At 41.4% G+C, this 13,665-nt stretch overlaps 1 protein-coding gene across 1 annotated transcript in view; it reads left to right on the forward strand.

Annotated features, from left to right (window-relative positions):
• LOC131184478 (bestrophin-1-like) overlaps positions 1 to 13,665 on the forward strand; it is a 32,188-nt gene that overhangs the window by 7,521 nt on the left and 11,002 nt on the right. Inside the window, exons 5-6 of the mRNA XM_058155786.1 lie at positions 11,525 to 11,679; positions 12,635 to 12,712. Of these exons, the coding sequence (XP_058011769.1) occupies positions 11,525 to 11,679; positions 12,635 to 12,712 (233 nt within the window). The remainder of the gene's footprint in view (positions 1 to 11,524; positions 11,680 to 12,634; positions 12,713 to 13,665) is intronic.

Genomic DNA, 13,665 nt, shown 5'->3' on the forward strand with positions numbered 1-13,665 from the left:
AATAGTAGTGCAGACTTAGTAAATAGTTTGTCAGTGTTGAGGGAATTATTTGTTTCGCAGAATGATGGCGTTCGGGAAAAAACTGTTATTGTGTCTAGTTGTTCTGGTGTATAGTACTCTATAGCGTCATTTTGAGGGTAGGAGTTGAAACTGTTTATGTCCAGGATGTGAGGGGCCTGTAAATATTTTCACAGCCCTCTTTTTGACTTGTGCAGTATACAGGTCCTCAATGGAAGGAGGTTGGTATTTAATGGGGATTAAATGGGGATTTAACTGGACTTCCTGGTCTCATGAATTCCAATGAAGTGAAACATCTTTTGAAAGATCAGCACAGCCCCAATATAGATGGATATATGAGCATCAGATTAACAAGCGAAAGAGAAATTTTCTCTATGTGTGTGTCTTTTTCCAATACAATTTGTAGTAACGGGGCACTATCTAGTGGCCATTCTTCACTCTACTTCTGCCTTTTATTTTCTGTTGCTGTGATCGCCCACTCTGTGGCTTAAAAACATTTATTTTTTAAAATAAATAACTATTTTCCAACAGTGCACAAGCGTGTGACATATGAAAGAGCAACTGACTCTTTTTTTAGAGTTGAAATCTGAAAATATTATTTGTTACTAAGGAAACAGAAACTCCATAATAAAATTCAATTTTAGCATAAAAAGAAATATATAACTTTAAAAAATGGTAAGACTATTCAACAAGTTTTTTTTTTCCTTTGAGATTCAGTCAATGAAGTCCAGTTTCATAGAGGTAAATGAGGCAATTGGGAGTACTGTAACTGGCTTTTTTCTTCCACTCAGTGGGCATATAAAGGTAGAGATAAAGCAGGAGATAAGAGTCCCATTTACCTCCAAGTACTATGGTTATAAATCCTAATTCTCAGTGTCTAGAGCCATAGTTTGTGCTAAGCCACAATGTGGATTTGGTTGTGAATCCTTGTTATAAAAGGTGTAAACGCAACCATTTATTAGTTTATTCAGTTTATTCAGCAAATCCCAAGACTTAGAACAATATTTGAACTTGTAATCATATGTGGAAATGAAGGCTTAAGAGACCAGGAAGAGCCACAGCCACAGGAATGGTAGAATAAGAGGTAGCTTAGCCTATGAGACAGGAATATGGGCATGGCAAACATCTCAGAAAGGACCATTTCTAGTTTCTTGAGCTGTAAAGATTAGAAGAGAGAGATGTACTGTATTTTTCGGAGTATGACGCACCTTAGTTTTTGGGGAGGAAAATAAGAAAAATGCTGATTGAGCTGCTAACAAGTCAGAGACGGCCTCAAGAATCGGGCAGGAGGAAGAAGCTTTTTTAAAAGAACAGAAAGTCGAAGCCGGGTAAGTTAACATCAGCTCACGGAGGAAAAAAATAAATAAAATGCACAAGCATTGAAGAAAATTGGATCTAGCGGCTAAATGTAATTGAAACAGAAAACGGAAGGAAATAATTAATTAAGGATATCCTGAATTTAGAAAGGAGAATAAACATCCCTTAATCAAGCATGTTTTGAGACCTCTGGAAGTTTTGATGGACTATTTAAGATATAAAAGAAACAGGAAAGAGAAGTTAAATGGAATTCTATTTTGGATTTTAATGGAATAATTCAAATCCCTTTATCCCTTGAAATTTGTGAGAAAGTTAAAGAAACTATCCACTGGTATAAGTGAAAAGGGAAAGTAAATGGAGACAAAGGGAAGGCATGGTTTATTTTTCCTGAAATTAAAATGGAGACGGTGTTAACTGTGACTGTGATTTAAAAGATACTCAGCGATAGAAGAAAAATGGAAAAGAGAGGTTGAAGAGAATTCTACTTTAGACTTTAATGGAATATTTTAAATTCCTTTATCCCCTGGAATTTGTCCCTCTATTCCCAGATGTTTGTGAATAGAAGAAAATTAAAGAAACGATTAAAATGGATTAAGTGAAAGAGGACAACAAAGGGAGACAAAGGGAAGGCGTGGTTTACTTCTGTAGAAACTAAAATGGATACTGTGTCAACTGCGACCGCAACTCAAAAAATATTTAAAGATAGAAGAAAAATATTGCTTTCTGAGACTTTAAATAATTTTTAACAAGCATTTAACAGAGGTGGGATCAGAAAATTGACTTTCAAGAAACAAGAAAGGGAAAACATGATTGCTACCTAATAATGGGTATTTAGTTATTTGCGGTTTGCAACTGTATAAAAGAGTAACATCTAGAGGCAAAGGAAGAAAAGCAAGATTGTAACAACTTTTTTTAGGTCTACTTCCAGGATTGCGACAAGAATGGATTTTGAATGCCCCCACTTTAAATTTAAATAGAATAATTTTAAGGAGAAAGTTGTTTCTGATGATTTGAAATTTTAAAGATATATTGTTACTTATGTTTTGTAATTATATTAAATAATGATTCTATAGGCAGAGGAAGATAGCAGGAACTGAATAATTTTGATGATCTCAGGACTATTCCCATATAGATGGATAGGTTGATGTGATTGCACAACCGCTCTAAGAAAGGATGTTAAAAGGCTGTCTTTAGATTTATATTAAAGGTTTTAAAAAATTCATGTAAAATACAAATGATAACTATAGAATTTTTAAGGATACTTTGGGGAATGACGGAAAGATTATAGAAAAAATTTTTTGACGATTTGAAATTTTAAAGATATATTGTTACTTATGTTTTGTAATTATATTAAATAATGATTCTATAGGCAGAGGAAGATAGCAGGAACTGAATAATCTTGATGATCTCAGGACTATTCCCATATAGATGGATAGGTTGATGTGATTGCACAACCGCTCTAAGAAAGGATGTTAAAAGGCTGTCTTTAGATTTATATTAAAGGTTTTAAAAAATTCATGTAAAATACAAATGATAACTATAGAATTTTTAAGGATACTTTGGGGAATGACGGAAAGATTATAGAAAATTGTTTTTGACGATTTGAAATTTTAAAAGAAATATTGTTATTTATGATTTGCAATTATATTAGATAGAGATCTCTAGAGACAGAGGAAGATAGCAGGAACTGAACAGTCTTTATTTCAGGATTATTCCCATGTAGATGGTGTAATGTATCTTTAAATGTTTTGGCGGGAAACAAGCACGTTGCTGATTGGTTGAAGCCGCCGGTTAAACTGTATATAAGGAGAGGTTTTTCCCCAGCCCGGTTGCTGGGTTCACCATATAGTAAAGAGCTGTTGTCACTACCCTGGTCTCCTGCCTCGTTATTGCCCGAACTTAACACTGGCGACGAAGGTGGGATCTCGAGGCTAAGAGCACCAGGAACGAGCTGAACGCACGAAAGAACCGAACCCAGCAAACTCAGGGCAGAAACGCAGCGATGGCCAGCTACACTCCGCCCGCACCGTTTGACCCATCCAGGGAGAAATGGGAACGACATGACCCGCTTCGAGAGCTTCCTCGAGGCAAACGAACTGCAAGGAGTTCCAGACAACCGCAAAGGGCATATTTCCTGAGCCACTGCGGTCCCGAGGTCATCGACATCGCGGAAGCCCTGGCAGAGCCAACGCCGTACAATCGGTATCGTGGCAAACTCTGCAAAATCTATTGAAGAACCATTTCGCGCCAACACCGCCCAAATATGTACGGCGCTTTGAATTTGGAGAGCGAGACAGCAAGAGGGCGAATCCATCAGCGATTACATGGCCGCCCTGAGAAAGCCTCCAAGGATTGTGGGTACCGAGACTTGGATGAGGAGCTGTTAGAGCAACTCATCCGTGGGGTCAGAGACATTCGCTTATGGAGGCGGCTGCTATCAAAAGCAATCTAACGCTGGCAAACGCCTGGACGAAGCCAGAGCTCATGAGATGTCCACCCAAGCGGCGGAAACCCTACAAAAGCCACTCACGCCAACGGCGAGCGCGAAATCAACCCCGGTCCACAACGAAGAAATCCAGACCGAATCAGACGGCGAGGATGAGGAAGGAGTTTGCCTCACCGAGAGAAGGGGCAAAGAAGACCGGGATGAATGCGGAAGTTGCGGAGGGCAACACCAGCGTCAACGATGCAAGTTCAAGGACGCTACATGTCGGCGGTGCGAGAAGAAGGGGCACCTGGCTCAAGTCTGTCGAGCACCCCAACCTTCCCGCCGAAAATTCAAACCAACCAATCAGAGCGCGGGATCGGCTAGGCGACCCGTGATTGGTCAAAACAAAAAGGGCGCGAATTCAAATCGAACGACCGTGATAATAGGCCGTGCAGCAACCCGCGTCGAGAAGAAAATCTTCACAAAACCGAAAATCGAAGGAGTGCCGTGCCGACTAGAAGTGGACACAGGGTCAGCGATCACAATCATGTCCTGGGACACTTTTGCGAAAGCTTTGCCGAAAATCGCCAAACGCAAACTGCAAACACAGCGGCTAAGAGTTCACGACTACCAAGGGAATCGCATCCCTGTTCGAGGGACCACCTCCGTCCGCCTCGAGTACGGACCACACAAGAAGACCCTGCCCATCACGATAGTCGAAGGGACCCTGCCAAGTTTGTTGGGACTAGACTGGTTCCGTGCATTGGGCATGGGAGTGACTGGCATCTACAGAAGTGACTTTAACCTAAAAGACACACTCATGGACGAATTCAAGATGTGTTCAAGGACTGCCTGGGCAAGTACAAGGGGACCCCTATTTCCTTCAATTTAGACCCCCAGGTAGCCCCCATACGGTTAAAAGCAAGGAGGGTCCCTTTTGCCCTTAAACCCAAGATTGACAGGGAGATAGACAAGCTCATCAGTCAGGGGATACTGGTGCCAGTCGATCATGCAAAGTGGGAGACGCCAATCGTCACCCCAGTGAAACCAGATGGGTAAGTTAGAATCTGCGCTGACTACAAGGCAACGTTAAACAAAGCCTTGCAAAAAAGCGCTTACCGGTCCCGTGGTGCAACACTTGCTGCACTCGCTGGGGCAAGGGCACGTTTTGCCAAATTAGATTTGGCCCAAGCCTATCAACAACTGCCTGTAGACGCCAACACAGCCAAGCCCAGACAATTGTGACTCACAGAGGTGCTTTCAAGTGTACCCGTTACAGTTTGGGGTGAGTGTGGCACCTGGTCTATTTCAAAATTTAATGGAGCGACTTCTGCAAGGGCTCCGGGGTAGTCCCTATTTTGATGATGTATTGGTATCAGCGAAAATTTAGAAGAATTGGGGGAGCGGTTGAGAAAAGTTCTGGGCATTTTCCGGTCAGCCGGTCTAAAGGTTAAAGTGAACAAATGCCAAATAGGGGTAGAATCCGTAGAGTTCTTGGGCTACAGAATAGACAAGGAGGGAATTCACCCCACTGAGAGCAAGGTCAAGGCAATAAGAAAGGCTCCAGCGCCCAAAAACAAAACAGAGCTACAGGCATTCCTGGGTCTAGTGAACTTTTACGCGGTCTTTTTGAAAAATAAGGCAACCGTTGCCGAGCCGCTACATAAGTTACTGGGAAAGAATACTGCTTGGTCTTGGGGAAAGTCGGAAGCTAGGGCTTTCGAAGCAGTAAAAAACCTACTCTCGAGCGATAGCTTACTGATCCAGTATCATAGCACAATGCCATTGGTATTAGTTTGCGATGCTTCCCCTTACGGGGTGGGGGCTGTGCTCAGCCACAGGCTTCCAAATGGCACAGAAGCCCCAATAGCCTTCTACTCCAGAACGATGTCCTCGACAGAGAGGAACTATAGTCAGTTGGATAAGGAAGCTCTAGCTATAGTGTCAGGGGTAAAAAAGTTTCACGAATACGTTTTCGGTAGAGACTTTGAAATTGTCACAGACCATAGACCACTGTTAGGGTTACTGGCTGGCGATCACCAACGCCTGTGGCACTTTCGCCCCGATTGACCCGATGGACTATCTTTTTAGCCGCCTACTCCTACAAACTGCAGCATCGGCCAGGAAAAGAGTTGGGGCATGCGGACGCATTAAGCAGATGCCCACTACCAGGGGCGATCGAGGACCCCACTCCGGGGACGCCCATACTGTTAATTGACTCTCTGGACTCTGGCCCAGTCACGTCTAAGGAGGTGGCTCGGGCATCATACCGGGACATTATTTTGAGAACTGTACTTGGTTGGGTACAAAGAGGGTGGCCCGCTGCGCCGGGCGAGCGTTTTAAAGAATTTGTAAAAAAACGTGGGGAACTTTCGGCTCAAGGGGGGTGCCTGCTATGGGGGGATCGAGTGGTGATCCCAGAGAAATTGAGGAAAAGGGTGTTGGATCTCCTCCACGAGGGTCACCCAGGGATCGTAAGGATGAAGGGTCTAGCGAGAAGCTATGTGTGGTGGCCCTTAATGGACTCAGAAATTGCTGAAAGGGTAGGGAAATGCCAGGCCTGCCAGGAGTCCAGACCGCTACCCCCAACGGCCCCGGTTCGGGAATGGGAGAGACCCCAAGGGCCCTGGTCTAGAATCCACATTGATTTTGCCGGCCCCTTCCACGGCCAAACCTTCCTGGTAGTAGTCGATGCCTACTCCAAATGGCTGGAAATCATTCTCATGAGATCCATGACAGCCGAGGCCGTGATCTCAGTCCTACGGCACCTATTTGTAACCCATGGGTTGCCCGACACGCTAGTTTCCGCTAACGGCCCGCAATTCATGGCAACCCAGTTGGAGGAGTACTTGGCAGAAGAGGGCATCCGACATGCCCTCTCGGCGCCTTTCCACCCTGTGACGAATGGCCTTGCAGAGCGTTCCGTCCGGAGCGCAAAAGAGGCATTGTCCAGACTCAAGCCAGGCGACTGGCAAACAAAAATCGATGTTTTCCTGGCGTCCAACACAGAACCCCTGTGTCACAACCGCAGAAGCCCAGCAGAATTATTAATGGGCCGAAGCTCAGGTGCCCACTAGACCGCTTAAATCCAAACTATACACGGAGGGTTACAAGGGGACTCGAAAAACAAGAGGGATGGAAATAGGCGATCGAGTGTGGGCACACAACTATGGTGAAGGCCCAACCTGGGTAGCAGGACAAATCCTAAACATAACAGGTCCAAAATCATACTTGGTGGAGTTAAAGGACGGCCGAGTATGGAGGCGCCACATAGATCAAATAAGGAAACGAATAGCCGAACAATCCGAGTTAGACAAAACAGGCCCTGACTATACAATGTTTGAATCCACAGCTGACTCAAACCCGGGAAAATCGCAGGACTTATCTGAGTTCCCGGAGGTCCAGCGACGCCAACAGGTTCCATTAGAAAACAGCAGGGGCGACTCTGCAATAATCCAGGGCCGGATGGCCTAGAGGAGGAGCTGAGAGGAGCAAACAGCCCCTCCGGTCAGCTCAACCCACTCCCAGGGAATGAACTGCGCAGGTCCGAAAGAGTCAGGAGACGCCCAGTCTATTTACGTGACTACGTTGAAAAATAATATGTAAATATCATGTAAATATAGGTAAAGTGTTTTCTGGGAGGGAAGGAGTGTAATGTATCTTTAAATGTTTTGGCGGGAAACAAGCACGTTGCTGATTGGTTGAAGCCGCCGGTTAAACTGTATATAAGGAGAGGTTTTTCCCCAGCCCGGTTGCTGGGTTCACCATATAGTAAAGAGCTGTTGTCACTACCCTGGTCTCCTGCCTCGTTATTGCCCGAACTTAACAGATGGATAGGTTGATGTGATTGCACAACCACTTTAAGAAAGGATGTTAAAAGGCTTTCTTCAGATCTTTATTAAAGGTTTTAAGAGATAGTTGTATTTATGAAAAATATAAATGACAACTACAGAATTTTTAAGGATACTTTGGAGAAGGAGGGAAAGATTACAGAAAATTATTTTTGATTTGAAATTTTTAAAAGAATTACTGTTATTTATGATTTGCAATGATATTAGTGATTTCTAGAGGCAGAAGAAGATAGCAGGAACTGAATAGTCTTTATTTTAGGACTATTCCCATATAGATGGATAGGTTGATGTGATTCCATAACCGCTCTAAGAAAGGATATTAATGACTGCCTTTAGATCTATACTGAAAGTTTTAAAAAGAGAATTGTATTCATGTAAAACATAGATGATGATTATAGGAAAATTTTTAGAGATAATTTGGGGAATGAAGGAAAGATTATAGACTAAGAAGGGGAGGAGGGAAACGAGTATTGAATTGCAAAATAGATTTTATTTAAATTTATTTAAATTTTATTGGCATCGGATAATTTTTCTCATAATTTTTATGAGAAAGGTGCAAAAACTACTAATTTGAATGAAGGAGAAGGAAATATATTATATGGATGGAATTTGAAATGTGTTTAAGGATGTACCCGACTGACAATCTGTTCACAAAGAAGTTTTTTTTTTGTACATATGTTTATAAAAAAATGGTTAAAAGAAAAAGAAAAGAAAAAAGCTGATTGGCCAGTGGATTGGCCTCCCGAATCCCCCCAATCAGCTGTTCTCAGAGGTGAATTTAACAAAAGGTTCCTTGGTTGTGAGCTCTGTGCCTTGCTTTCTTTGCTTTTTTTTCTGCCTCTGAAACTCCATTTCAGAAAAAACTTTTTTCTGCCTCTGAAATCTCCAAAATGGAGCTTCAGGAAAAAAGCCTCTGAAGCTCTATTTGGGAGCTTCTTTTTTGAAGGAATCAAAAAGAGGGCTGTGAAAATACTTACAAATACTTCACATCCAGGACATAAACTGTTTCAACTCCTACCCTCAAAACGACGCTATAGAGCACTGCATACCAGAACAACTAGACACTAGAACAGTTTTTTCCCAAACGCCATCACTCTACTAAACAAATAATTCCCTCAACACTGTCAAACTATTTACTAAATCTGCACTACTATTAATCTTCTCATCGTTGCCATCACCCCATTACGATTTATACTATAGTTGATTGTTTCTTGATTGTTTAATTGTAGCCTATGACTATCATTAAGTGTTATATCATTGTGTTAAATTTGTACCCTATGACTATCATTAAGTGTTGTAAGTGTTGTACCTTGATGAAGGTCTTTTATGTACATTGAGAGCATATGCACCCAGACAAATTCCTTGCGTGTCCGATCACACTTGGCCAATAAAAATTTCTATTCTATTCTGTTTGGGGGCTTCTTTTCTGAAGCTCTATTTGGGGGCTTCGTTTCTGAAGCTCTGTTTGGGGGCTTTGTTTCTGAAGCTTTGTTTCTGATGCTTTTTTCAGCCTCTGAAACCTCTGTTTGAGAAGCTGGGCGGGGCTACATTTGGAGTATAAGACACATCCAAATTTTCACCCTCTTTTTTGGGGGGAAAAGGTGCGTCTTATACTCCGAAAAATACAGTACATATTTACAAACAAGACTTGTTTAATGTAATCTTACAATAAATATAATTGATATATCTGGGAGTGCTTCCTGTCTGAATTATCTTGCAAGGCTGACAGAACTTAGCTGTTTGTTTTAACCAGAGATTGTTGAACAAGCTATAGTGATCTGGTTTATATATATTACACTAAACCATAAATCATTAATTTACAAGCCATAGTAGCTAAACTCATATCTCTTGATAAGCCAAAACAAGCAGATCCTATTGTGGTGTAATAGAATGAATCAAACTAATAGTGCAATCTGTGCAATTAGACTACAAAGCTAATCTGATGAATATTTATTTTGATTTTAGATTGGGAAAAGCATTTAAATTTTTTGATGAAGGAAAGGAAAAATTCAATGAAATCATCATAGAGTGAGGATTTTGTGCCTAAAAGATAAACAAGGGATGTGTACGAATATTTTGTTTTTCACTGATTACCACCTATCTAGTAGATGGATCGCTTCAATTGTATATCCCAAAGAAGTTATCATCAGAAAACTCCTCTCATGAGACTTTCTATGATCAAGAAATATGATTAACTATAGCTGATGGAGAGATGAGTGAAGAGAAAAACAAATTATCCAGTCTCATTACCCTACAACAATAAAATCAACGTATAAATATACTATTAGAATTTTGAAAGATACATAAAACACCTTGAGAATGATGTAGAAAGAAGTCAAAAGCCTTTTTTAAAACAGAAGATCAGAATTTAACTAAGCGTTGAATTGTTGGTGTTCTATGTTTCATACACATTTATTTATTCAGTTTCTATAGCTGCCCATCAAAAAAGATACTCTGGGCAGTAATTTTTGCTGTATCTTTCTGGTGAATTTGAACAATTTGAGCAAGATTCTAGTGAAGCAGCTCTTTTTAACTTTAATAGCAGGTACCCAAGGACACAGCATACCCAGTTTACCAGCTGAACCAAGTAATAGACTACACAGATGCAAGTAGAACAAAAGGCACAACAGACTATGGGTTTACAACTGGACAACTGCTCCTCAGTGGAAATAAGCCAATGAGTTAGCCAAGTTGAATGCAGTCAGTTGATGCTCTGTCATTCACAAAAGTGGAATACACATCAGCAACACAAGTGTGATAAGAAACTGTGTGGCTACATAAATTGTTAATGGGCTTTAGAGTAGATATACCAAAGCCAAGAGTATTGTCTGAACACAATAAGGAATGTATTCACGACGAACACAAATAAATCCAGGACAAAGCACAAAGGCACACATGTGCAACACACAAGAAAGGGGACATGGACCTGAAATATTGCCCATTGGCAGAGATAATGGCAGATAAATTCACTAAGCTTTTGTTCAGAGATTGACTCAGACCCAGTGGTGTAATGCGCCCGGTTCGGTCCGGTTCGCTCGAACCGGTAGTATAAAAGGATATTGGTTTGCCAAACCGGTAGTAAAAAATGTTTTAAAAAAAAGTTCCAACAATCAGGTGAGAGACGCGCAATAGTCGGAACTCTTTTTTTTACTTTTTTAGCATTTTTTTAGTACCGGTTCTCTGGAACCAGTAGTAAAAATGCTTTTAAAAAATGAAAAAAAAAGGCTCCAACAATCACAGCTGTGTCGCATGATCATCACAGCGCGCCAGAGCTGTGATCATCGGAGCCTTTTTTTTTACCTTTTAAAAGCATTTTTTACAACCTATTTGCCCAAATAGGTTGTAAAAAAATACTTTTAAAAGTAAAGAAAAGGCTCTGATGATCGCACGCCACAGCTGATCACCCCCTCCCCCCACTGTGCACGCTGTTCTACTTACCCCATGCCCCTTTTGGTGTGCACTGCACACACACGCCTGCACCTCGCATTTGGTGTATGGTGCACATTGTGCATGCACGTGCGCAGCGCACAGCCAGCAAACTGGTAGTAAACCGATTCAGATTTCACCACTGCTCACACCACTTTGTGAGATGATGGGAGTGGTGGATTATTGCATGAGTGTAGAAGGGACATTGCAAGTGTGACTTTAGTTGTACTAACTCTTAGCACCTCAAAATCTATCGCCCACTTAGATGCATTGGGGTATAAATAGATAGTTTAGAATTTCCTGTGTTCCTTCGTTCCTTCCTCTTACTGCACTTTTCTCGTGAGTTTTCAAACTTCTTCCTGCCTGTTTCTGAAGCATAGTTGCTCACTTGATTCTCACTTGGAAGGATACAGTTAGTTGGAGTTAGCCTGTCCTCCATGTATTTCCTACAGTAAATTTCTACCATCTCTTTCTATCTATGAAGGCCTGATGACACCAGAAGAGCACAAGAAGTTTGACAGTTTAAATTCAGCCCATAACAAGTTTTGGATCCCATGTGTCTGGTTCTCAAACTTGGCAGTGAAGGCACGTAATGAGGGGCGAATCCATGACAGTGTACTCCTTCAAGGCATCTTGAATGTGAGTCAGATATACATACATTGCATATGTCAAGCTTTGAATTCATTATCTGACATTTTTAGTCTCTTAGCAGAGGAGATGCTCCAGCAAAACAGCTATTATAGTTCAGGTTTCTCCATGCTGGAGGCCTACTATTATCAGATAGGGCTGTACAGCAATTTAGATTTTGAAGGAACAAGGTAATTTGGTTTATTTGCGGGAACTGACAGAGCAATTGTCAATTTAAGGAACCACTGGTTCCTTAAAGAAACTGCATCTTTTTGTAGGTTGGCATTGCTGCCCTCCAGAATTGCAATTCACTCCTGGGAAAAGACAAATTGAGTTTAAGGAAAAGTTCTCAATCTCCATTAAATCTAGATCTCTAGACCACTCTCATATTGCAACATTCATCATTTCAGCTATTGGACCTACTAACCATAGGCTGTGGAGGAGTTAATAGCTTGATAGCACCATGGTGAGAAAGGTTACCATAAATCAGTGTTTCTCAATTTCAGACAAGACCTCAACAACTTTTAGATGTGTGAACTTCAACTCCCAGAATTACTCAGGCAGTATAACTGATGCTGGCTAGGAAATCCTGGGAGTTAGGACTACAAACCTTAAAGCTCCTAAGGTTGAAAAACTCTGTTGTTTGTACACAGTCCAGAATGGGCAGCATAACAGGAAACCTAGAATCAAAGGAGGCCTTTGGTGCAAAGGAAAATGGAGGATTAATGTAGAGAAGTTATCAAGTTATTACAAATCTACTACTTGTACAACAAGACCTTTTGACTGTGCTCAGTTATACTCCCCTAGCGGCAAAACACCCTAGTCTAAATAAAAACATTTTAGTAACACACTTTTCAGAGATTGCTGACAGAGACATGGATAACAAAATACACATTGAAACCCTGAACTGAAAGTCCTATAGTGAAACTTTATTTCCTCCAATGGTACTTTTCCTTCCTTCCAATAGGAAATGAACACATTGCGCAGCCAGTGTGGGCGTCTCTATGGTTACGATTGGATTAGTATTCCCTTGGTCTACACACAGGTGAGAATTGTACTTCCACCGTATTTTTGTCTGACTGCAGCCAAAATTACAATACATCCCATTTATAAGAAAATAGATCTCATATGTACTTCATATTAAGCCTTTCTTATAACTTAGTTAAACTCTTATCTAACTTTCCTATAGGGTTTGTGTGTTCCAGATATTTTTAATTAAACAATGTCATCTATTCAGACCTTAGACATGTACCTTCTCTGTAGTAGCACAGTCTTCTGGGACAAGGTTCCCTCCCGAGATCCAGATGGTCTCCATTCTGCTGTTGTTTAGAAGGGCCTTTAAGATTTATTTCTTAACCCAAGCACTTGACAAGGGAGAATGAGACCCCTTCCTTCATCGTGTTTGCCAATTTTTAATTGATTTTGTTATAATTTCTTTTGCTGTGAGCCACTCAGAATTATTGAGAGTCGGGCAGCATACAAGTTTCATATGAAATGTTCTGTTCCCATTACAGATCCCATGGCTTGTTCCCATTGATCTTATTTGCCTCTGTTTCTGATCACTGGCACTCAGCTGATTATCTTGCAAGAAAAAGGATATAAAGCCTCACATTTTGAAATATGCTTGGATAGTGGTGGAATAAGGAGAACTACTTTTAACCCTAAGCCAGCTTCGGTTATGGACTATGGCAGGGGTGAAATGTAAAAATATTTGCTATCGGTTCTGTGGGCGTAGCTTGGTGGGTGTGGCTTGGTGGTCATGTGACTGGGTGGGCGTGGCCAACTTGACATCACTCACTGTTACAGCCAGGAAGTACACATTTTGAAACACATTCTGCCCTTCTGAAGCCCCCAACGCTTTGAGTTTCCCACCACCACCCAAGCGAACATCGGAACCTTCTCTTGCAGAAGCGGAATCCAGGCACAGAAATGGAAAAATGGGGGGGAGGATGGGGAGGAGAAGGTGTAAGAAGACATTTCCTTAGATTGCTGACATTT

This window comes from Ahaetulla prasina, chromosome 1 (assembly GCF_028640845.1).
Source record: "Ahaetulla prasina isolate Xishuangbanna chromosome 1, ASM2864084v1, whole genome shotgun sequence".
In the NCBI taxonomy this organism is placed as follows: Eukaryota; Metazoa; Chordata; class Lepidosauria; order Squamata; family Colubridae; genus Ahaetulla; species Ahaetulla prasina.